This window comes from Podarcis vaucheri, assembly GCF_965113315.1.
Source record: "Podarcis vaucheri genome assembly, chromosome: 12".
NCBI classification, from domain to species: Eukaryota; Metazoa; Chordata; class Lepidosauria; order Squamata; family Lacertidae; genus Podarcis; species Podarcis vaucheri.
The window spans coordinates 50,262,407-50,287,092 of record NC_138750.1 but is presented as its reverse complement, the minus strand read 5'-3'; the positions used below and the strand labels follow the sequence as shown (position 1 = coordinate 50,287,092).

At 42.7% G+C, this 24,686-nt stretch overlaps 1 protein-coding gene across 6 annotated transcripts in view; it reads right to left on the bottom strand.

The window, feature by feature from the left end:
- The window catches only part of DIP2C (disco interacting protein 2 homolog C), a 298,537-nt gene that overhangs the window by 23,665 nt on the left and 250,186 nt on the right, over positions 1-24,686 (bottom strand). For all 6 annotated transcript variants that reach the window (XM_082192146.1, XM_082192150.1, XM_082192147.1 and 3 more), the window contains 7 exons: positions 21,476-21,599; positions 20,170-20,291; positions 18,910-19,021; positions 18,705-18,814; positions 14,762-14,892; positions 7,719-7,887; positions 3,668-3,838 (listed from right to left, as the gene is read on the bottom strand). In XM_082192146.1, coding sequence (XP_082048272.1) covers positions 3,668-3,838; positions 7,719-7,887; positions 14,762-14,892; positions 18,705-18,814; positions 18,910-19,021; positions 20,170-20,291; positions 21,476-21,599 — 939 coding nt within the window. The remainder of the gene's footprint in view (positions 1-3,667; positions 3,839-7,718; positions 7,888-14,761; positions 14,893-18,704; positions 18,815-18,909; positions 19,022-20,169; positions 20,292-21,475; positions 21,600-24,686) is intronic.

The window sequence follows — 24,686 nt, the reverse complement described above, 5'->3', positions numbered from 1 at the left end:
ACCAGATATTCTGGATTATTGCCATCAACATTATAGGTTAGGAAGTCATGGTGAAACCCCTCAACTTGGTGCCAAGTAATGTCACAACTGTCCAACCCAAGGGAAATAAAGGGGTGTGGCTGGGTCCCAGTGGCAAAAGTCGTTTTGGAAGTTGGGATAGGCCTGCTAACAATCTCTTTGTTTTCATTGTGGCCCAATGATAAAATTAATTGATAACCAGGGCCATACGTCTTTTCACTGGCATTAACAAGGACCTACCGTGATAAGTAGCTATTTGGGCACTGTGGCCTAGCTCTTAATTATGCATTACACCCATGTTGGGACCATAACTCCCCAGACTGCAGGTGTGGGCTTTACATAACTGATTATTTCATGAGACTCTGCCCTAAATACTTGAAGTCGTACAGCTCACACACAAGGTTGTCAGGATGATGGTAACTGGGCTGTTCCAGACTCTCTCTCTCTCTCCATTCAAAGACTCTACCTCTATCATCTGCGACATTATTCACCCAAACTCTACAAACGAAAGTGCAGCAACACATCCTCACTTTATATTACTTCTACCAGAGCACATCAGCTGATCTTATTCTCTCACCCCCTCCCCTCTGGGGAAAAGGAGCTTCAGACTACAGACTTGAACGCCTCCCCCTCAAAGCAGACATTTGCTTGCAGATAGCAAATTGGAAAGCAGTTCACAAGGGGCGACACAGAAAGCAGAGACGGGCAACACAAAGCTCTGGGAGTCAGCACTGTTCCAAGGGATGCAGTTCTGTCCTCTGAGCAACACTGATAACTGCCTAGCCCCACATTTCCTCTTCTCGTTGTCTCTTTCATGGGCACAGTACCATGTTAAAAATGCTGGATTTTCCATAAATGGGCATATTCTGTTTCCAAGAAGCAAGGCTGCTATATAAAATTCATTTTGATAAGCAGGTTCTGCATTTACAGGCTGTGCTTCCTAAGTGCAGAAAACTGGGGGTTACACATATGAATAATGTTGTAGCATATGGAATTACCTTATGCACAGAAGACCACTGGTTCACGTGGCCCATTATTTTCTTTTCTGCCGAGTACAGTCCCTTCACGATCTCAGTCAAGAGGCCTGTCCTATCCACGCTAACAGAAATCCTTCCATTCCACCCTTCCCAGCCTGGTATGGTCCACATGTCATCGGACTCCAGTTCCCATCAGCCCCAGCCAGAACAGCCAATGGTCAGGGGTGATGGGGGCTGTAGTCTATAGAGGACGCCAGGCTGTGGAAGGCTGCTTTCACTGGGGAACGCAAGAATGGAAATGAGACCTTATGCATGTTGCACGGTATGTGTTCCTGAAGCTACATTGATGCATAGCGGTCCTATGCGCAAGTGCATCTAGCTCTGGAACAATCACTGTAACCCACAACAGTGCTCCCATCCAGTTTTTGGATCTATCTATCACCCTGAGTGATCCATCAGTACTGCTTGTTGAAAGAGGCGAGTGGAATGGGACAGTTCTGGCTGGTGGTAATGTTCTCCCTGCAACAGCTTGAGGAAGTTCTCCGCAATGCTTAGGGCAGCTTGCTGCAACACAACAGCTGCTCCCTCCAACAATTTATTATTTCCACAGTGAGCTGCGGAGTTCAATATCGTTTGCCACAGTGATGTGGCTGGTGGCAGGAGGGATGATTGTGAGGTTGTCTCCATAGCAAAAACCCTTCAACTTGCAAGAATATATATCTAGCTAAAGATACCAGTTCATTCGCTCATCACTGTTTCTCAGAGAAAGGAATTGTTGTAACTCCAGCATTCAGATAAACCTAGAAACACCCAGTTATAGCCAGAAATATCTATTTCTGTGGGTGTACATCTGAAGAGCACAGTTAGAACAATGCTTCTCCTCTATGACAAACAGAAGTGCAGCCTAATGTTCCCAGAATGAAGAAGCTGACATTTCTTGGAGAGAGTCCTTAGTATAAAAGCAAACATTTTTAATAATAATAGCAAAAAAAACTATCACACTATTAAAAGCAGGACTGTATATCGTTGATTCAGTTTTTGCTCTTCATGCATTCCATGGAGGGCAAAATGCAATGTCTGGTGTGTATTCTGCAATGGCAAAGCTGGGGTCACGACTGAACCACATGCTCCCTCTGAACAATTTCCCTCTTGAGCTGGAGCTTTAAGGTGGAGGTGAAAATTTCCACCCATTAAAAAAATCCCAACCTATAGAACTAACGTGTAGGAACAGATGCACCTATGAACCTGAAATAAATGGTAGTAGGCAAATAAAGCAAAATGGAAGGAGGGGAGGTATCAGAAAATGGTTGTGGCGGCAGAGAGAGGTCATTTGACTCCACTGCCACCAAATGAATGTTTTATTTGTAACTGATGAGACCTTATCACATTTTCTTTAAGAATAATTCTTCTTGTTCAGCATCAAGCTGAAGCTTGCTTATCTGTTCTTGTTTCTGCCATTCATCCCCATGTCATATTATAATAAAATAGCTTAAAAAAATAATAATATTGCTTTATTAGATCAGACACCCGTGTTTGGTTTTATGGAAGAGGCAGCATGCATGTGTTTATGTATATGTGTGGAAGCCATATTGTATGAGTACTTTAGCTTCCTCACTAGTTCTAGTGAGGGAAATCTGAGGTACCAAAACAGTATTTTTTTGAGTTGGTCATGCAAACCACTGTACTCAAGTGGCAAAACAAGTGAGCTGAGTAAACAAGGATCTGGATTCAACTAAATGGTTTCTGCTGGCGGAAACCAATGTGACAAATCCCACTAGAACCATGGAACTGCCCCCTCTCTCCTCCCCCCATTCCCCCCCAATCCACTTGTGGGGAGGTTGGGGGACCCCCAGAGCAGTGTGGGTCAAAGGGAAGTAGTTTCATCTGGCAAACTGAAATGCTTGAACAGACAGAATGATTATAATAGCACCACACTGTCTTCCTGCCTAAAAAGCCATTGGTTTCCAATCTCACCTCCATCATGAGCTAATGAGGTGACCATAAGCAAGCTAGAATCACATCTGCAGTTTGGAAATAAATACATAGACCTACCTAGGTAGGTAGCAATAGCTAGGTTGTAATAGTAATAACTGTGATTATGTATGCAAAGGGCTTTGAATGCCCCAAAGCACTATATAAATGCTAAGTATTATTAGTATTATTAGTATTAAATTCTTTCTGCCAATTTCTACCTGGAGAATCAATACAGATGTTTCTTCTACCTTCAACACAAGCCACAATAGCAAGCATTATTTTAAGATGAGTAGTCCATGCTATGTGCATGAGAATCATGCCCCTGTCAAATTACTGTTCTACACAAAGGAAGATATAGATATTTAGATACTCAAGCACTTGGCAGGACAGCTACAGCAACTTTAACAAGGCTGACTTTCATATGTTACAAATGTAAGAACTACAAGACAAACTTTTGCTGCATTGCTTTTTTAAGTTTGGGGCAGAATAAATGCTATAAATGGGATGTGAAGGCTTTATGGAAAACGCTCAGTAAAAAACAATACAGAAAAACTACACTTCTTGCATTATGAAAGAGGAACATTTAAGCATGGCATGCATTGGTTAACCAAGCTGTATTGTGTGGAACAACGCCATGTCCTTATTTCAAAAGGGTTGCTTCTAAGATTGCTGTAAGGAAAGGAGAGAGAGATTCTTACCTGCAAACATATAGCCAGGTTAACTCTGCAGCCAAATGATGTGCTGACAGCCCTGGGGTGGAGGCCCAGATCTTTGAAAAGCTTTGAAAAGGACTGCGTCAGAGCTATCCGAGGCCGTTCTTCTGCCACAACCACACACGTCCGAACTCTTGAGAGGTCCAGTCCCCTTGCCTGGAAACGAGGTACAGAACTCAAGTTATCCCATGGGAGCTTGTTGGCATTTAGTCAGGTCATTTCAGAAATTTCTGAACCAAGTGCGCTTTGAGCGGGAAGAGTAGTGTCCTCCGGCAAGGTGAAATGTCACCATCCACTCAAGAACACCTTTTCTTAAAAACTGCAGGGGTTGGGTGGGAGTTCTGGAAGAGTTAATTTAAAACTCAGAATTGGAAGAGAGAGAGAAACAGAAGCAGACCAAAGTCTGTGTTGTGGAACAGCCTTGTTTTGGGATAAGGGGAGCAAGAGCAACAACAACACACATCAACTTGCCATTTTTTTGTTTGCCATTTCCTTAAGCCATTTATGTGACCTAAATTGTGAGCTTTTTAGGGACAGGTGGAGACCGCTCAAATTGCTGTAATCTACTTTGCACCCATAGTGAAGGTTGTCTAACAGTTTTGTGTAGCCTTTTGTTCGTCGTATTGCATACAGTCGCCTAGAAAAGTGGGATACAAACCCATTAAAAGGTTCAAGGTCTGCTTAGGGACCACTGAATACAATGGGACTTACTTAAGGCTGTTTAAAGCTGATTGAAGCAGAATACTAATTGCCTGTAAGTCTGGGAATATTTGTTTTATTTGGATACTTTTATTGGCCTTGTTCTGATGCAACACTATGGCTTTGTGTTGTGTGATCTTGCAACTGTACGCCCCCCTTCCTCCTCCAGCGTGGCCAAGGGACTGGAAGCATTTTCTGCTGCTCTTAACTAACCACTGTTTATTGTTGCATCTACTGCTGTTAGTACTGTATAAACCAGGGATGGGAAACCTGGAGCCTTCCTGAGGTTGCTGAACTACAGGTCCCATCTCATCCATAACCACTGACTATGCTGACTGTAGATTATAGGACTTGGAAGCCAGCAGTCCCTGGAGGATAACGGGCTTCCCAACCCTAGTCCAAACTATGATTTTCTTAAACAAACCAACTTCAAACCATGGTTTACGAAGCTGGCTTGTTTCAGGAAACCGTAGTTAAAATTAACCACACTTTAGGATTTGGACACCACAGTAAACTGTGTTTAACTGAAATCAGAGAGGTAAGGGAATACAAAACCTCAAACTCCTGTAATGGTAAATAATCATAGGTCAGACTCATATCTAAATGAGGCCATTCTGGAAATTTGGATGCAGCATAATCTAGAGTAGTTTATCAACCAATAACAGATGCTAAATTAAAATTAATACAAGGGCGTAAAGATAGGGCATATAAGCATTTCCCCCAAGGGTTTGCTTGTATCCCAAAATATGTATTTTATTAAAAGAAATATGAAAATGCTTGGTCCAATAAGCCTTAAGTGGCTTCTATATGGCTCTCACATGGTCTCCCATTCAGGCAGCTTAGAAAAACCACACCTGAATAACTACAACAGAACTGTATCTGACCATTCTCTGGATTGTTCTTGGAAGCCACCTCCCTACAGAACCTCATTTCTTAACTGATTTCACAATTTCGTGGATCTGTTCCCCTCCATGGGCAACACCTGTTGGAAAGTAGAACTTTCTGGGCTGCGCTCTATATCTTCCTGCTTTTTGGATAGATCGTTCCTTTTTGCACATAATCAGTTCTAAAGGATGCCAAAAACAGGCCTCAGAAATTAAGAGGGACGAATGTGGTTTAAAGGATACTGCAAAACATTCATTGAATCAATTATTGCTGCTAATATCTTAAGAGTTCATTTATTGGCTGAACTTTTACCCTTGTTTTCCCACTCCCAATTTTTTTTGAATCAGTTTAAAACCTTAAAAACACACCAAATAATACAAATAAAATAGTTTACAATTCAAGAAAATGATCAGACAGCATCTGAGCAAATCACCAAAATAACAAATATAGAATCAGAGAATCCCCTGTTTTCACCTAATGGCAAAAACTACTAAATGGGAAGGAAGGAGAGTCTCTCAAGGCAGGGAGATCCACAATCTGGGTGCTTCCACAGAGAAAAGTGCCTCTAAGATGACCATTACTCGGCTTTGGAACATATTTTTAAAAGAAAAGCCCAACTAGCTTTTCAGATACATTTTAATGGAATAACTTTCTAAAGAAATGCCTGAAGTAACTGATATTATAGTTTGAAGTCTTGGTTATTCTGTTATATTTTACTCCAAGAAGACCCATTTATCCTAAATAGAACCCATTAAGACTGACATGTATGTGCAAAATATTTTTTTTCTAATGTGATCCCATTGAGATGCCAAGGTGAAATTTTGCAGGTAGCTCTTAGAAATATTAAATAACAAATACATTTTTGGGAAATTTCTAATCACATAATTTTTTTATTTTTATTTTTTTTTACATTTTTCAATTTTGTAACTTAAATTTAAAATTTAACGTAAATCCATCATGTGACATATATTAAAGCCCATGAAGCTCAGATGAGATTGGTGTTTTTAGTTTTGACATATCTCAATTCTGAGCTGAGTTTTTAAAGTTTTTGTGTAGTCTGGCAAGGCCCAAACTGTCATTTATTTATTTTTGAAATTTCAAACCCTCATAACTCACAAACGGGATGAGATAAAAAAATTACAATTTCAGATTTAAACTTGGTTTTGATCATTGAACAAGTGTACAAAACATTAAGAAAACTGGATGACAAGAGGTAAAAGAAAGCTCGATCACTTGATACGGAATGAGTCATATAGCAGAGCCTACAGAAGTGTTCTTTAAAGCTAATTGCAGCATGGTGGAGGAGTGGTTTTGGGAGCAGTCAAATGACCCTATGCTGCAATTAAGACTTGAAAGTCTCCTTCTATTTAGTACAATAAAATTGGAATAGGAGATGGACATTTTCAGAGGCGGGGGGGACAACTAGGGAAGAAAGGGCTGGACCGTCTCTCTAAGCTGCAGCCCCAAAAACTGCCCCTTCCTCATTGCGATGAGACTTGGAAAGAAATGTCTTCTATTGGGTCCAGTAAAGTATTTTTTAAAAAAAAGTTTTATTAAAAACTGTTGGGGTGACCTTTGTAGAGATTACACCTGTCTAGGAAGATCTCACACACTTCAATTATGCTTTACTTTTTCCAAGCCTAATTGCTGGTGTGAGGAGGGGGTTTGCAGTGTGGTCACAAGCGTTCAAAGAGACTTTGTAATACTGTAAGGAATATTGCAAGATAGAATTATAGAGGTGTAAACTAATAGTAAGCTAGCAATACTATATAGGAAAATGCGAGAAAATAAAAACAATGGATGATTGTGGGAGGTGCTGGTGGAGGTTCCAAAAGTGTAAATATGTAATTATGTTGTAACCAATATAAGTAAAAGAAAAACTGAATAAAAATTTAATCGTCAAAATAAAACAAGCGTGGCCGCAGTGCAGTTGCAGGGCAGAAAGGGCAAAGGTAAACACTACCTAGTTCATTTACCGTATTTTTTGCTCTATAAGTCTCACTTTTTCCCTCCTAAAAAGTAAGGGGAAATGTGTGTGCGTCTTATGGAGCGAATTCAGGCTGCGCAGCTATCCCAGAAGTCAGAACAGCAAGAGGGATTGCTGCTTTCACTGCGCACTGATCCCTCTTGCTGTTCTGGCTTCTGAGATTCGCAATATTTTTTTTCTTGTTTTCCTCTCCCCAAAACTAGGTTCATCTTATGGTCTGGTGCATCTTATAGAGTGAAAAATACAGTACTTTGAAACCCTGTGCTATGAAAATAACCAGGGAACAGCAGGCGAGAAACTTCCTGCAAAGAGGAATTATTCTATTCGCTCTTTCGAAGATTTTTCTCACTTCACTCCTCGACTCATTTCTTCTCACTGAACGCATTCGGCTCATACGTATGCTGCCGCGTCAACCCTACAAAAAAGCAAGGAGGCAAAGGGAAAGGGAGTGCTTGGGTTCCTCACCTTCAGAGATTCCGTTTGCGAACCAAGACCCTTGGTACATAGCTCCATGACGGAATAAGAGCAAAAGGTGTCTCTCACTTTGTACTGACTCACAGCCAGAAGCCAGAGAGCAGGCGTGGTCTCCAATTCTGAGGGAGGAATCAAAATAGACTGGTGTCCTGAATAAACGCTGCAAAGATATAAGATTTGTTAAAAGCACGACTGGAAATCTGTACCAAAAGACCAGACGATGGCATGCTGAAAAGGAAAGCTGTTTTGTTGTAGCCTCAAGAGACACACAGTAGTACATCCCATAAAAATGGCTATATATATATATATATATATATATATATATATATATATATATGCTTTCGTAGATTTTCACGGGTATAGGAATGCAGGTTTTGGTGTCTTCGGGTGTCTTCCCGTGTAAGAGTCGGGGTGTCTGTGCGACGTTTCGACGAGGTCTCACTCGTCATCTTCAGGCTGGTGCTTTCGGCTTCTTGTTACTTCCAGTAACAAGAAGCCGAAAGCACCAGCCTGAAGATGACGAGTGAGACCTCGTCGAAACGTCGCACAGACACCCCGACTCTTACACGGGAAGACACCCGAAGACACCAAAACCTGCATATATATATATATATATATATATATATATATATATATATATGGGGGTGCTTTAAATTTGCTTTTGTAGAGGTCAATCTCTGTCAATAGCAGAAAGGGTGATTTCAAGAGTGCGTGAGGAGGCAAGCTTGTCTATGGTGATCTGCCGATGCCATTCACGCCACCTATTTACTCCCTGTTGAAATAGCCTCCCTGTGAGTTGACTCAGCCCTTGCACAAAGCCTGAACAGGGAATCTCAATACAAGTATAGGGCCTAAGATAGTTCAAGTTAGTAGAGCATGAGATTCTTAATCTCAGGGTTTTTGGTTAGAGGCCCACCTTGGGCAATAGATTCATGGACTAGACGGCCCTCATTGTCCCTTCCGAGTCTAATTTTCCTATCTGAAAAAAAAGTTCCTAAACCCAGTCTGGCAAAAGCCACCATAATCCTCCACATGAATGAATGGGAACCTGAACTGTCAACAATTCTCATTTGTGCAAAGGATGAAATGTGTGTTCGCCCAAAGATGCTTGGAAACCCCTTACCGCTCAATGGGGGAAAGACCAGGCATAGGCAAACTCGGCCCTCCATATGTTTTGGGACTACAATTCCCATCATCCCTGACCACTGGTCCTGCTAGCTAGGGATGGTGGGAGTTGTAGTCCCAAAACATCTGGAGGGCCGAGTTTGCCTATGCCTTGGGAAGACCATGGGTGGAGTCAGCATGCATGGGGATTTTGCAGGCAGGGCTAACACATGCAGCCCCATTTCTCCTACACAAGTTCGGGCAATCGTGTCTAGTTAGTGCTACAGCATCTCACCATATCCAACTTTTTTTTACAATCCTGAAAAATCCTTCCTTCTGCTACATTTGGGAAAACTCATGGGATGCCACTGGGAGTTTTTCAAAGTGTGGGTCAAGTGAGTGACCAGTTCACGCCACCATCCTTCTCATGAGGTAACTGTAACTGTCAACAGGTAGCTTCGTAGAAGGGGCCATCGCTCACTGGTAGAGAATATATTTTGCACACAGAAGATGCCAGGTTCAGTCCCTGCCATTCCTAGTTAGAAGGATCAGGTAGTAGGCGATGTGGAAGTAGCTCTCTCAGAAGCCCTGGGGAGCTGATGCAAGTCAGAGCAGACAATTCTGGGCTAGACTGGCAGACAGAACTAGCTTGGTGTTTTCTGAAAATGGCCACTGTATAGCGACTATCAGGGCTAGCACGAGTCATTCTTACCATATTAATTCTTAGAGCTCTCTCTCCCACACATATGTCACTTGATATGGATGTGTGAATGAGCCACTGTTCCTCAAAACACCACAGATACAACTTTCAAGTTGCCTGCTGCTGCAAACACACCGCTTTTGTACGGAGCTCAGCTGCAATTTATAAGCCCTTGAGCAAATCAAATGAAGGACATTCACGTGTGGATGCAAGGCAAACTTATCAACTACATATTCAAAACGATCACAGGAATTGACCAGAGTTAGTAAAATGAAGCTCAGGTAGAAATTAGGAACAACAAGGCAAAGCTGTGGCTTTTAGGAGCATTAGAGTTCTAGATATTAGGAACATAGGAATCTGCCTTATACTAACTCAGGTTATTGGTTTATGTCGTTCAGTATTACCTCCACCATGAATGGGGAACCTGTGGGCTTCCAGATGTTGTTGGACTACAACTCCCATCATTCCTGATAACTGACCATGATGGCTGGGGCTGCTGGGAGTTGTAGTCCAACAACATTCGGAGAGTCGCAGGTTTCCCATCCCTGGTCTACAGTAACTGAAAGTCACTCTCCAGAATTCAGCTCCTCAGTTTTCCCCAATTCTATCTGGAGATGCCAGAGTTGAATCTGAGACCTTTAACATATAAAACATTTGCTCTATCACTGATTTACTGCTCTTCCCCCTTCAGCCATTAGGTCCATTTTTTTTGTCCCTTGCCTCAGTTTCAGCAAGAGAGCTTATCAAAGGAAAAGGTACTGAGAACAGTGGAAATAAATTATTACAAATATTTATATCCTGCTCCTCAGTCCCAAGAACCAGTTTGCAGATTAACACATAAACAACAGCATCAGTATGTTAAAACAGCAGCAGCAGCAAAGTCTCAAAATGTAATAAGTAACACTTCAGCATTAAAGTAGATCTGAAATAGATAACATCAAAAGGCCCGGGCAAATGAAAATGTCTTCACCTGGAGCCCCAAAAGCCATCTGAGTTGGCACCAGATGAGTCTTTTTGGAAAGAGCATTCCATAGCTGGGGTACTACAACAGACATTTTAGACAAATGTCTAAAATGTCCAAAATAACAACAACAACCAAAATTCAGTATCTACTTGAAGTAAATGATTAAGAGACAAGCTGCAAAGAAAATATTAGGGTGGTGTGAAATCACATCACAATAAATTTCAACAACACATGTTCAGCACAAACAGCTAAAAGGGGGGGGGACGCAAGTATCCATGAACTCACGTTGGCCTGACAACTATTGTTGTGCTCAGAATGCATCAATCTTTGACAACGATCCCCAGGAAACCCTGCTGGAGCGTGTGGCCAATTGTTAGGAATATGGAGATAGTGGTGATGATTATTATAAAGGTCTATTGCTCTGCTTTGCAAGGTTTCTTTTCATTATTATTTTATACCCTTTAGGACATAAAATAAAAACAAAAGCAAAACTTTGCAAAACCATGCAATATACTCGAGACTTACCAACGGGCTGACTCCATGCTCCAAGCAGGTTTTCCTTAGTGGTTTGGAAGTCTCAGAATGCTGCATTCTGGGACATCACAGTGGAGTAGGCCAACGCAACTTCATAGCATCTACAACAGGATAGGCAGTTAGTTTTTGGCTGATTGTGCCCAGATTGTAACCCCCAGGTAGGTGGGGATTCAATCACGTTTTACTCTGCTGCACCTGCGACTGATGGCACTGACATCAAAGTCATAATCAGGTTAATCAGATGAGCTCAAGTTCATATTATATCTTTGCATATGCAGAAGGAAAGGACTGCATGTTATCTCCAATATTTTGATGTGAACGGAGTTCAGAATTCATTACAAGCACCCATAAGACTTAAGAACAATCCTAGCCAACAAGCAGGAGGGAGCAGCTAACACACCCCTTGCATTCTCTGTGTGTTAAAAGTCAGAGTGGTAGTTCCCTTATAGATTGTCTCTTCCGCAAAGCGGTAGCCTTTGATGCTGCACTTTCCAGAGAGGTCAGATGGAAATGAGATGCAGCATACTGGATTCACTTGTCATGAGCTGCATGAGGCTTCAATGTGTGATGTGCCAAATTTTGGCACGGTTAGTTGCAAATGTTTTGAGGTATGAGGCAAAAACACCTCCTAAAGACTGTCTTGGGGACACGGGTGGCGCTGTGGGCTAAAGCCTCAGCGCCTAGGGCTTGCCGATCGAAAGGTCGGCGGTTCGAATCCCCGCGGCGGGGTGCGCTCCCGTTGCTCGGTCCCAGCGCCTGCCCACCTAGCAGTTCGAAAGCACCCCCGGGGGCAAGTAGATAAATAGGTACCGCTTACCAGCGGGAAGGTAAACGGCGTTCCGTGTGCGGCTCTGGCTCGCCAGAGCAGCGTTGTCACGCTGGCCACGTGACCCGGAAGTGTCTTCGGACAGCGCTGGCCCCCGGCCAATAGATGTGAGATGGGCGCACAAACCCCAGAGTCTGTCAAGACTGGCCCGTTCGGGCAGGGGTACCTTTACCTTTACCTTTAAAGACTGTCTTAATTTTCAGGGAATTGAATGAATTTTCATCTTACCACAAATATGAGTCCGCTGAGAGTTTTTCTATTTTTTTATATGAATGGCACATTCTCCCTTTCACACTGAAAGCAACTGGTTGAAATGTATGAGGCAGTAAACTGGTTCTAAAGTCAAAATTTCCAAGCGCGATAATCTCTCCAATAACAAATCAGGCTTTATCTTTTATTCTCTTCCTATGCTTCACAAAGGTGCGTTTTTTTTCACCTACCACTAAAGCATCCAATATATCACATATTCTCTTTTTTATATATAAATAGAGCACATTCTTTGGTGGAAAACTGGGTAGAACAGGTAAGTTTTCAACAATAACAAAAGTATAGCAGTGAGGCATTTGGGTGCAAAAAACAAAATGCACCTAAATGCTTCATTGTTTTCAACTGGCATGCTGGGGAATACGAACATATGACTTCAGTGGGGCCTAGATTCCATTAAAGATATAATGAATGGATGCAACATTATGTCCTCTGAAGAAATTGCAAGAGCTATGGGCGCTGTAATACCTCTCTTTCAGTATTTTCAGATGAGAGAAGCCGTAACTGCATTACTCAGGAAATATTCAAGGGAGGCAGGCAAGCAAATGTGAAGCATTATGATCGGACACTAAGAATAAGGGATTAACAGGGAAATCATATAATATGATTCTGGAGTTGGCAAACAAACCAGATATATTTATGAGGAAATGGCAAAGGGACAGAAACCGAGGAGTGACTATTAATGAGTCTAAATAAATGGCAGAGATCTTGCACAATTTGATTTCAGCAGATGTGAAAGGAAACTTTTTAACCCCACAAAGACTGAGGCATCTAGGAACTGAGGATAAATGTTAGAGATGCAGATATTTGGAGGCAAATTTCATCTACATAGTCTGGTGATCTCCAGTAATACATGCTTTTGGGGTAACAAATAATGAATGAAATGACAGGGTATTTCTTACCCCTGGAACCCAAAATTCTACTTCTAGAAGCATCTAGCATTAGAGGTTGACAGTGGCTAATCTACTGACAGCTGCAAACATCTGCATTGCAAAGATCTGCAAACAGAACACTGCTCCAACAACAGCAGAGAAGTTTGATGGAGTTCGGACTATCATAGTAATGATATCGTTCTGTTCCATTTGGAACAATTTTATGTAGGCTATAATTACAATGACTTTATCTGGTTTCATAATTGCATTTTCTATTGCTGTAATCTGCCCTGAGGCTTACGGTGAAGGCTGGGTAACAAATCTTGGGTGATATTCAACTAAGTTTTATTGAAAGTAGACTTACTGAAACTAATGAGCATGATTAAGTTAGGTCCATTAATTTCAGTGGGTCTACTTAACAGTGAAACTACGTTGAATACCACCCCTGATCAATAAATAAAACTGACGTATTGTTGAAGAGCCAGTATTGGACAACCAAACATGCTTATGGAGAAACAGTCTATTTTTTTTAACGTACTGGATTAACAGATAATATCTAACTAGATCATACTTTCTCCCTGCTTTAAATTCACACTGTATGTACAAATTATGTACAAGATAGGAACACAAGATCTCTAGGTTTGCAAGATCCCTATCTAATCATGAATACAACCCTACTGGCAAAGTATTACATCAACAGGCCCAGGAGAGGGCTTTCTCATACATTCATTCTTCAAGTGTGGACCCTTATGGAGATATTTTTTAAAAATTATGCAAGGAGACAAATCAGCTCAATAAGGAACTGAGCCCTTTTGTCATGGATCTAGACCCCTTCCATCACACATAAGGATCTAATTGCCATGCTGTTTACCACTGGCCATTTAAAGATTGCCACCCACTGGAAAGACAACAAAGGAACATCTCTGTCTGGATGACAAAGTAAAGTTTGGGATTTTGCTTTTTCCGAGCACCTAAGGCAACACAGAAGGGTGGTTAAAGGTCAAACTAAACATAATCCTTTTGCTAAGGTATGCTTCCCATATATCAACTGTGCAAGTAGAAGTGGTGTTAATGCAAGACCTCCAGCCGCTCATGGTTATTTATGGAGATGCTATGTCATGGATAGCTGAAGCCTTGATGATGCATTCGATGATTCAGTAATTTGACAGTGTCCCTGCTCAACTTTTCTTTTTGTGAGTGATTGATTTAAGTGTGATCAATGCTGTTTCTACTACAAATTGATTTGATATACAATATAAAAAAAGAACTGAGCATGTTCAGTGGCCCCAGAATGCTGACCAAGTGATGGGCAGGAGAGCAAAACCAAAAAATGGGTGGTTGCGTGTTGTAATCATGTATCTTGGGAAAGCATATGGCTAGAACATTGAAAAGGAGCATTCTACACTGCAACACTTTGTTGCAGGTCCCCATTGGTTCATTTCCATTGTTGAAGGTCCCATGGTGTATACCAAGATACAATGGTGCTTCTTTAGGTTTTGGCTTTAATGTCTACATTTAGTGCAGGCTGCATGCTCCAGGATGGGCTTGTTGTCAAATTTGCTTCTAGCAGTATCCATCCATTCTTTTAATGATGATTTGTACATCTAGCCTGCCCTTCACCAAAACAAGTACAATGCCCTTCTCTGAAACACACACTGGTCACATCATCTGGGGGCTGGTCCCTTCTCTCTCGTCTCTCTTACACACACATAGATATAGCAGCAACATTTTTGTTTGGTGATACTTGAAGGCTCCAGAAGAGAAACTTACCTACAGAGGCACCAAAGGACAAACCCAAGTCCACAGTAAGGGTCCAAACAGATTGCAACTTCTCTGGAAGGATAAAGCTCACACTGCAGCTTAATAGAACGACAGAAGGCACTAGTGGCTGCATGAGACATCTGGAAGAAGGTAACAGGGCAGTAATTAAGATGACGAACGGCATCGTTCCAGAGGTTTGTTTCTGAACTACCGCCAGGCCTTAAGACGGTAATAGGATGGGTAAAAATAAGCATCAGTTTACATCCCACCCGCAAAAACACATGCAGAATCATTTATAGATAATGAAAATTAATGTGTTTCCCAAGGAGTATATTCAATCAACTAAGTAAAGAAAAGGAAGGGAGTGTGACTCATCAGTGCCTTTGATTTCTAGGTTATCTTCAGGAAGGCTGGAAATTATGTACAGCACTGAAGAGAAAACGGGCTACATCTTTCAACTGAGCAAGGGCGAGGGGGTGCTGAATGCCAGAAGGGCACAGCCATAGCTCAGTGGGAAGAGCACATGCTTTGGCACTCAGGAAACCCAAGGTTAGTTCCCCAGAAAGAATGAAGGGCTAGTGGATCTGGGAGAGCCCTTGGGAGATCACCATCCAACTGGAGTAGGCATCAGCGGATCAAAGGGGCTTACAGCTGATTAGCAACAGAATGGAATAAATTCAGATTCAGAAACTGCCTCTTCTTTTACATTCCCTGCACCTCGTTCTGCTGCTTAAACAGTATTATTCTCCAACCTGCCTCACTTCTGGTACTGGAAAGCTCCGCGATGGGAGGAAAGTGCTCCCAGCAACAGAACATGACAAGGTAAGAGAGAGGGGAGGATTTCGTCCCCCATTTTCACATACGTTCTTCACTCCCCGGTATTGTTTACGTGCAACAATGTGTCAGAAAACAGGCTTGTCCCATTGCATATAGTTTGGCCTGGAGCTGCGATGCCCCCTGTGATGCTAGAAAGCTGCGCAAGAGTTGCCTTTGGACTTGGCACCTGTTGGTGCAAGCAGAATGCATGCAGACAACTTGGGTTGCCTTGGTACATATATCTTTTCACTTGTAAATACCGTATTTTTCGCTCTATAGGATGCACTTTTCCCCCTCCAAAAATTAAGGGGAACTGTGTGTGCGTCCTATAGAGCGAATGCAGGTTCCTTGGCTTCAGCGATAGCAACGCGAAGCCTCCGAAGCGCAGAGGGAGAACTCCCTCCATGCTGCGGCTTCGCGTTGCTTTCGCTGAAGCCTGGAGAGCAAGAGGGGTCGGTGCGCACTCTCGCTCTCCAGGCTTCAGGGATAGCCGCCTAAAGCCTTTGGGGCACAGCGCGAGTTCCCACTGCACTCCGCAGGTTCCTTTCACTGAAGCCAGGAGAGCAAGACTCTCCTGGCTTCAGAAGAGGATCATAGAATCATAGAATCATAGAATCATAGAATCATAGAGTTGGAAGAGACCACAAGGGCCATCGAGTCCAACCCCCTGCCAAGCAGGAAACACCATCAGAGCACTCCTGACATATGGTTGTCAAGCCTCTGCTTAAAGACCTCCAAAGTAGGAGACTCCACCACACTCCTTGGCAGCAAATTCCACTGTCGAACAGCTCTTACTGTCAGGAAGTTCTTCCTAATGTTTAGGTGGAATCTTCTTTCTTGTAGTTTGGATCCATTGCTCCGTGTCCGCTTCTCTGGAGCAGTAGAAAACAACCTTTCTCCCTCCTCTATGTGACATCCTTTTATATATTTGAACATGGCTATCATATCACCCCTTAACCTCCTCTTCTCCAGGCTAAACATGCCCAGCTCCCTTAGCCGTTCCTCATAAGGCATCGTTTCCAGGCCTTTGACCATTTTGGTTGCCCTCTTCTGGACACGTTCCAGTTTGTCAGTGTCCTTCTTGAATTGTGGTGCCCAGAACTGGACACAGTACTCCAGGTGTGGTCTGACCAGAGCAGAATACAGTGGCACTATTACTTCCCTTGATCTAGATGCTATACTCCTATTGATGCAGCCCAGAATTGCATTGGCTTTTTTAGCTGCCGCGTCACACTGTTGGCTCATGTCAAGTTTGTGGTCAACCAAGACTCCTAGATCCTTTTCACATGTACTGCTCTCAAGCCAGGTGTCACCCATCTTGTATTTGTGCCTCTCATTTTTTTTGCCCAAGTGCAATACTTTACATTTCTCCCTGTTAAAATTCATCTTGTTTGTTTTTGCCCAGTTCTCTAATCTGTCAAGGTCATTTTGAAGTGTGATCCTGTCCTCTGGGGTGTTAGCCACCCCTCCCAGTTTGGTGTCATCTGCAAATTTGATCAGGATGCCCTTGAGTCCATCATCCAAGTCGTTGATAAAGATGTTGAATAAGACCGGGCCCAAGACAGAACCCTGTGGCACCCCACTAGTCACTCTTCTCCAGGATGAAGAGGAACCATTGATGAGCACCCTTTGGGTTCGGTCAGTCAGCCAGTTACAAATCCACTGAGTGGTAGCATAGTCAAGACCGCATTTTACCAGCTTCTTTACAAGAATATCATGGGGCACCTTGTCAAATGCTTTGCTGAAATCAAGGTAGGCTACATCCACTGCGTTCCCTTCATCTACCAGGCTTGTAATTCTGTCAAAAAACGAGATCAGGTTAGTCTGACATGACTTATTTTTCAGAAATCCATGCTGACTATTGGTGATCACAGCATTCCTTTCTAGGTGCTCACAGACTGTTTGCTTAATGATCTGCTCCAGAATCTTCCCTGCTATTGATGTCAGACTGACTGGGCGGTAATTATTTGGGTCCTCTCTTTTCCCCTTTTTGAAAATAGGGACAACATTTGCCCTCCTCCAGTCTGCCGGGACTTCGCCTGTTCTCCAGGAATTCTCAAAGATGACTGCCAGTGGTTCTGAGATCACATCTGCCAGTTCTTTTAATACTCTTGGATGCAGTTCATCTGGCCCTGGAGACTTGAATACATCTAATCTAGCCAAATATTCTTGTACTATCTCCTTAGTTATTCTGGGCTGTGTTTCCTTTGCTGAATCATTTGTTTCAAATTCTTCAGGTCGGGCATTGTCTTCTTTATCGGAGAAGACTGAGGCAAAGAAGGCATTGAGGAGTTCAGCCCTTTCTGTGTCCCCTGTTTGCATTTCACCATCTTCTCCTCTGAGTGACCCCACTGTTTCTTTGTTCTTCCTTTTGCTACGAACATACCCATAAAAGCCTTTTTTGTTGCTTTTAACCTCTCTAGCAAGCCTGAGTTCATTCTGTGCTTTAGCTTTTCTGACTTTGTGTCTACACGTGCTGGCTATTTGTTTGAATTCCTCTTTGGTGGTTTCCCCCCTTTTCCATTTTTTGTACACATCCTTTTTTAATCTTAATTCAGTTAAAAGTTCTTTAGATAGCCACCCTGGTTTCTTTAGGCACCTTCCATGTTTTCGTCTCATTGGTATTGCCTGACGTTGTGCTTTTACTATCTCCGTCTTAACAAACTCCCAGCCATCATGAACTCCCTTTACTTTTAGTATTGCTGTCCATGGGATCTCACCCAGCACTTCCCTAAGTTTTATGAAGTCGGCTTTCTTAAAGTCAAGAAGAGCTGCGCAGAAGTCAAGAAGAGCTGGCTTTCTTAAAGTCAGGAAGAGCTGCGCAGCGCCCCTTCAGCCAAGTGGGAGGAGAAATGGAAGGGGCTCCGTTTCTCCTGCTGCTTCGCTGAAAGGGCGCTGAGCAGAGAGGGGGAGATTCCCCCCCCCCTTGTTCTCCCCCTCTAAAACAAGGTGCGCCTTATGGTCCGGTGAGTCCTATAGAGCAAAAAATACGATCCATGGGTCCAGGGTGCAGCATCTGCCCTGTCCATTTTTGGACCAGCTCTCCTTATCCACACCGCTACAATATTCCACCCATCCTCCCCACCCCAGCTCGCACACCGTGTTTCACATTCGCTTTGGGGAGCGTCGTCCCTACCTTCACCCCTGCTAGCATTCCAGTTGTGGATACACTGAAATCGAGATACGCCAGCATGTCGGGGTTAGAAGGTTTGTAGATCTGAGGAGGCCGCTTCTTTGGCAAATCATCTGGGGGAGAAAAAGGAAGGTGTGATTCCCGCAGCGCCTGCAAAACGCAGTTGAAATACTTAGAAACAAGAGGGGCCTCAGAGGGCAGCACATACCTGTGTCTAAGATAGGGGGCCACGTTCTGACATCCACCGCTGCTGCTGCCTCTCGTGACCGCAACAATTTACATATTAATTGTGTCGTCATTAAGCAGGCAGAGCGACTCACCTGTAGGTTTCAGCAAAGGAAAGGGGGGGGGGAGAAGAGATATAACATCAAGATCACCTCACATGAAAATGGTTATGAGACCACCGTTTCACATAACTGGATAGTGGTACCTCAGGTTAAGTACTTAATTCGTTCCAGAGGTCTGTTCTTAATCTGAAATTGTTCTTAACCTGAAGCACCACCTTAGATAATGGGGCCTCCTGCTGCTGCCGTGCCGCTGGAGCCCGATTTCTGTTCTCATCCTGAAGCAAAGTTCTTAACCTGAAGCACTATTTCTGGGTTAGCGGAGTCTGTAACCTGAAGCGTATGTAACCCGAGGTACCACTGTATATATTTAAAGCTTCCTACTAGCTTGTTTGAAAAAAAGCTTCTTCAGTTACAATGGCAGAACAGGCATGCACGGAAAAAGGAAAACCTTACGCAAAATAAGGGATAATAAAATTATGCACATTTCCACCCACACACATTATCATTTTTGGGATTGTAATAACAATGAATCTTCACAACAGCTCTGTGAGGTAGGTTAAGATCAGGCTTCCTCAACCTTGGCCCTCCAGATGTTTTGAGACTACAATTCCCATCATCCCTGACCACTGGTCCTGCTAGCTAGGGATCATGGGAGTTGTAGGCCAAAAACATCTGGAGGGCCAAGGGTGAAGAAGCCTGGTCAAGATGAAAGAACAACATGAGAAAACTCAGCTGGGAAATCACAAAAGGAGGAGGCCAGGCCATAGAGTTGGCCTTAGTCATGTGTACCATTTTACTGTTTTGCCTTTTGTAACTCTTTCCTTTGTTTTTCAGTATTTTGAATTGTAAAATTCCTTTTCATGCCTTTACAAAATAATTATTATAATAAATTATAATTACTTAATAATAATAGTTTTATTCAATGTTATTATAAATGCAGAAAACATGACCAAAAAAGAGGATTTGAAGCCATCTCCGACTGGTTATAGTAGACACCTGGACCATGGTTTGTGCTTCTTAAGAAGCTTTCCTCCCCATCCCACCCAACTTTTGAAACTTAAAAAAAGGGTGTCTGTATACATTATATATAACCCCTCCCAAAAAAATCTATAGTCATGCCTGGAAATCACTGGATCCCAGATACAAAAATTTTAAATAAGCATTTTGACTAGTCAGCTGACCTCCACAATCATCTTGACTGTAGGCAATGTTGTTGCAATGTTCTGGGGGTGTGGAGGTCGAACTGTTATTGGCACACAGCCTGCGTACAAACACCCGTAAAATGCAGCAATCAGATCTATACCTGCAAGATGGAGAAGGAGGAGAAGGAGGAGAAAGAGAAGGAGGAGAAGAAACTGATTATGACGTTCACGTTTGAAGGCGTGTGTAGACACAAAAGTGAAAGTAATTTACCCAGCATAAATACTATGTTGAAACAACATCAATGAGCCTATATTAACAGTGGAGAGACCTCAGGAAATCTGCATCTTTCCTGTTTCAGTGTTTCTTAAGCTTCACCAATCGTTTTGATCTGAGCTACTCTTCTTAAAGACAATACATTTTATATGTGCCCTGAGAGTTTTGTTCTAAAGAGCAGTACAGATATCTTCTAAATGAAAAAAATAATGTCCAAAATAATTTTTTGAACATTGCAAGACACAATCCTTTTCTTGCACGCTACTGCACTCCTGAATCCCTAATGAAATAAAACAACTTTTAAAAACAAAAGCACACACATCTGAAGAACATCAGAGAATGATGGGCTCAGATAAAAATGTACTGAAATACTTTGCGACATCTCATGGAAGTAAGACTTTGAATAACTATTTTGTAACAACCATTACTGGCGTCTTAGTGAGGGGCTTTGAGGCTGCTATCCTGCACCCACTTATCTGGGAGCAAGCCCTACTGAAGCCATTACAACTAACTTCCAAATACACATATATATGAGATACATTCACAGTTAACTGTGAAAAGACTGTAGGTGAGATCTATTGTGAGTAACACTGTTCTGACTTCAATGGGTCTGATCTCACTATGACTCACATTGTTTATCATCCTGTGTGTACTCATTTGGCCCCATTTAGCAGACTGCTGATGTAACTATTTTTTTAGTTGAGGGATAAATTCAGCTCACTCTCACCTCATATTTTGGAGCATATGAGGCTGCTATAGTTTGTTCTTCAATAGCACTATTATCGTGTAGAGATTTCTGAAGGTGGTGGTAGGTTTCAACAACGGCCCAATTTAGGCTGTGGTTTTAAGGGTATGTGTTTAATTGAAATCAATTGCTGCAGTCCAGATAAAAGTCAGGCATGCCAAAGCTTCATAAAGAGCAGTGGGGGAAATTGATCATGACTCCACTAAAGCCCTATAAATTAAATGCACGTGTTTGTAGCCTTTCAGTCAGCATATTGACTAATTTTTGCATCTCTGCTTACAAAGTCTTTAAGAATCACCACTGAAAACACATATTTTGTTCTTTACCTGGTGGGTAGACCAAAGCAACATGGTCGCCATCTTGTAAGTGTCCCCTTTCCATCAACATAACGGCTATCTTTTCAGCTCGTTTATGTAGCTGAACACATGTTAGAGAGTTTGCTATTGTCCCCTGTATTGGGAAAGAAGCAGAGAGAGATTGAAGTTTTTTTCTTTTCTTTTCTTTTTAAAAGCACAGCGATGAAAACCAAGTGTTTAATACCACACACCACCACTACAAGTTTAGCCCAAACCCAATTCAAGATTCGGGCCTACTATGTGATGACGACAGGGAAGAAGCTTTTCAGCTGCCTTCCTCATAGAATCATAAAATTGTAGAGTTGGAAGGGATCACGAGAGTCCAACCCCTCGCCATGCAGTAATCCTGCCCACAGTTGTCCATTGGTGGACTCGAACCACCAACCTTCTGGTTAACAGCCAGGCGCACTGACCTAAGAACAGGCACCCCCAAACTTGGCCCTCCAGATGTTTGGGGACTACAGTTCCCACCATCCCTGACCACTGGTCCTGTTAGCTAGGGATGATGGGAGATGTAGTCCCAAAACATCTGGAGGGCGAGTTTGGGGTGCCTGCCTAAGAGCTACACCAGTAGGGAGGCATCCCTATGGGGCCTCCATTAGACCCTAGGTGCTGATACATTTGTGCAGTACTGTCCAGGACCACCAGAAGTCACAGGAAAACATAGCTCCTGTAGATCCTGGCATCCTAGCTAAGACCCATGGGAACTACATTTTCCCCTGGTCACTGGCAGCCAGATATATGGACAACAACATCTAGGCCTATTGATTGCTTCCCCAAGAACCAAGGAAGCGCTGGAAAAGGAATGGGGCAGTGGAGAAGGCTTTTGGGCCATATTAGACTCTTAATGACATTGTAATAAACATGATGGGACCTCAATCATAGAATGGGCTCAGGTTAAAAACAGTATTGGATTCATTTTGAGAAGAAAGTGGTTTAAACAGAGCCTTCCAAATCACTCATCAGAATCAGCTTAACATCAAGAGAGAGGCAGCAATACTTTCTACCCTTATAGCTGCTCAGTAGTTCATGCCTGCATATTAATGCAGCAATCCTGATAAATAAATAAAAAAGCCTGCTTAAAAGGGGTGTTCCTGGAAGTTCATTAACTTGCACATTGGAACGAACTCAGCTAACAACATAATATAACAACCCTCAGCTTCAGGAGAGGGTTGAATGGGGACAAAAGAGGGAGCTTGCGTTGAAAACGTTTGTCTTCACCAAACGTTTTAGAGAGGGAACAGGGCAGCAATCCCCCACACTGTGTGGGAACTGCTGGCACATCACATAAAATTTTACAAGAATGAAGGGCTTCTGGGAATCTCAACCACCCACCCACAAAGAGACTCAGTTAGGAGGCAAGGCTGACACCACAATCCAATAGCTTGGCATATATGGTAAAGCCAGGGCAAAGACATTTGGGTTGGCCTTCATTTTCGGGCCAAATTGAAAATACGTAGGGGCAGATTCTTGCACCCATCTTCATGCTATATCTGTGAAAAGAAGCATGGAATCAGAGGGAGATCTCCTGCTCCTCTGTGCAACTGGTTCTAAGAGGACTAAAGCTGACATGCCTGTGTGCTTATACCTAGCAAGCACAGACCCAAAGCAAATCTCACTGAACTCTGGGAGTGAGGCCATCTTTTGCCTCCTCTTCTCTACTGCCAGAGCCTGGAACTCCTCTCAGAATGGCTTTGGAGCAGGGAAGCAGCAAGTGAGATTACTGGACACTGTCTGCATGGAAGACACTGGCTCTTCTCTCTTTCAGAATGAGAGGGTGGCTGTGTGGGTCAAGGGGGGTGGGGAGAGAGAGAGAGAGAGAGTACTATATGGAATCGTAACAAATTCACTGAATAAAGTGAGATGGCCTCACCATGTGCTCACTTGAACAATCCATGCCTTTTGAGCTGTTTCTGGGCCTACTTCCTATTATTATTCCACCCCCACATTGCTCCAAATTCCCAAACACGTGTGGATTCCACAAAGACAACTTGGGTGACCTCATATATTTGTTGTTAATAGTAAAGCGAACAGACTTCCCAGTACCTTACAGAGTTCAAGAGGCTGTTTAAGAGACCGTGCCCATGCCCCACAAGCTAAATTCAAGAAATGGAAACTGGAGGAAGGGCGCTGAAGTTGAACCACGAGCCTCATATTGTTTCAAGTTACAGACACATATAAAACTGCTCCCTCCCTGCCAGCCTCGTGGCAGAAAAATGATTGGATTCAGTAAATGGGCAGCTGGGGAATTCTCCACCCAATTCAAGCAAGAGGAAGAGCCTGTATTTGTGGCATCTGTGTTTCACATTTTAACTGGAAACCACAGTTTTCAGCCCCCATCACAACTGGGAGCTTCTATAGTCAATAAAAAAGTATTCAAATTGAATGTCCAAAGAACAAAACCAAAAAAACTATCAGAAGGAATGTCACACGTTTTGAAGCACCTGAAGCTATTATTTTCCTCAAATTTCTAAATGTAAACACACATCCTCCCAACTGTTGAAGAAACTAATTCTTATTCATAATGCACATCTCTCTCTCTCTCTCTCTCTCTCTCTCTCTCTCTCTCTCGCACAACTCCAGAATTTATTTAACTATCTGCCTCAAAAAGATAAGTGTTCACTGCACAATAGAACGGCGGCACACTCCATTATCATGCATCGACTGCTTTTATGTACTGAAATGGCTTAATCATAGAGACTAGATGGAATGTTTGAGGGGGGAATATAAGTTGCAAATGAAGGATTTGGTGCTATTCACGATCGTCACATCATCACCTGAGAAGATGATAATTGCACAGTTAATAAAGTTAATGGATCTCAGTGTGATCTGGCTACCTCTGAACAGTTGTGGGTATTTATTTATTTTTTAAAGGCAGGCCTAGAGTGTAGCAAAGGCAGGATGTGATGAGTTCAAGCATGGTCTCTTATTGGCACAATGCACTGATTTTCCCCCAACAGCTTTTGCACTGAAACCTAAGGAAACAATCAGCTCCACCTAACAGGCAGGCTGACAGCAGAAGAAAGGCAGGGGATGGTGCAAAGAGAAAGCAAACAATATTATATTCTAGCCTGTACAATCCATGCACAAACCTCCCATGGTGGAAGTAAGATTAGGAAAGGCACTCTAAGTGAAAGCTCCACAGTGACAAAACCGCATTCCCAAGAACACTTTCAGAAGT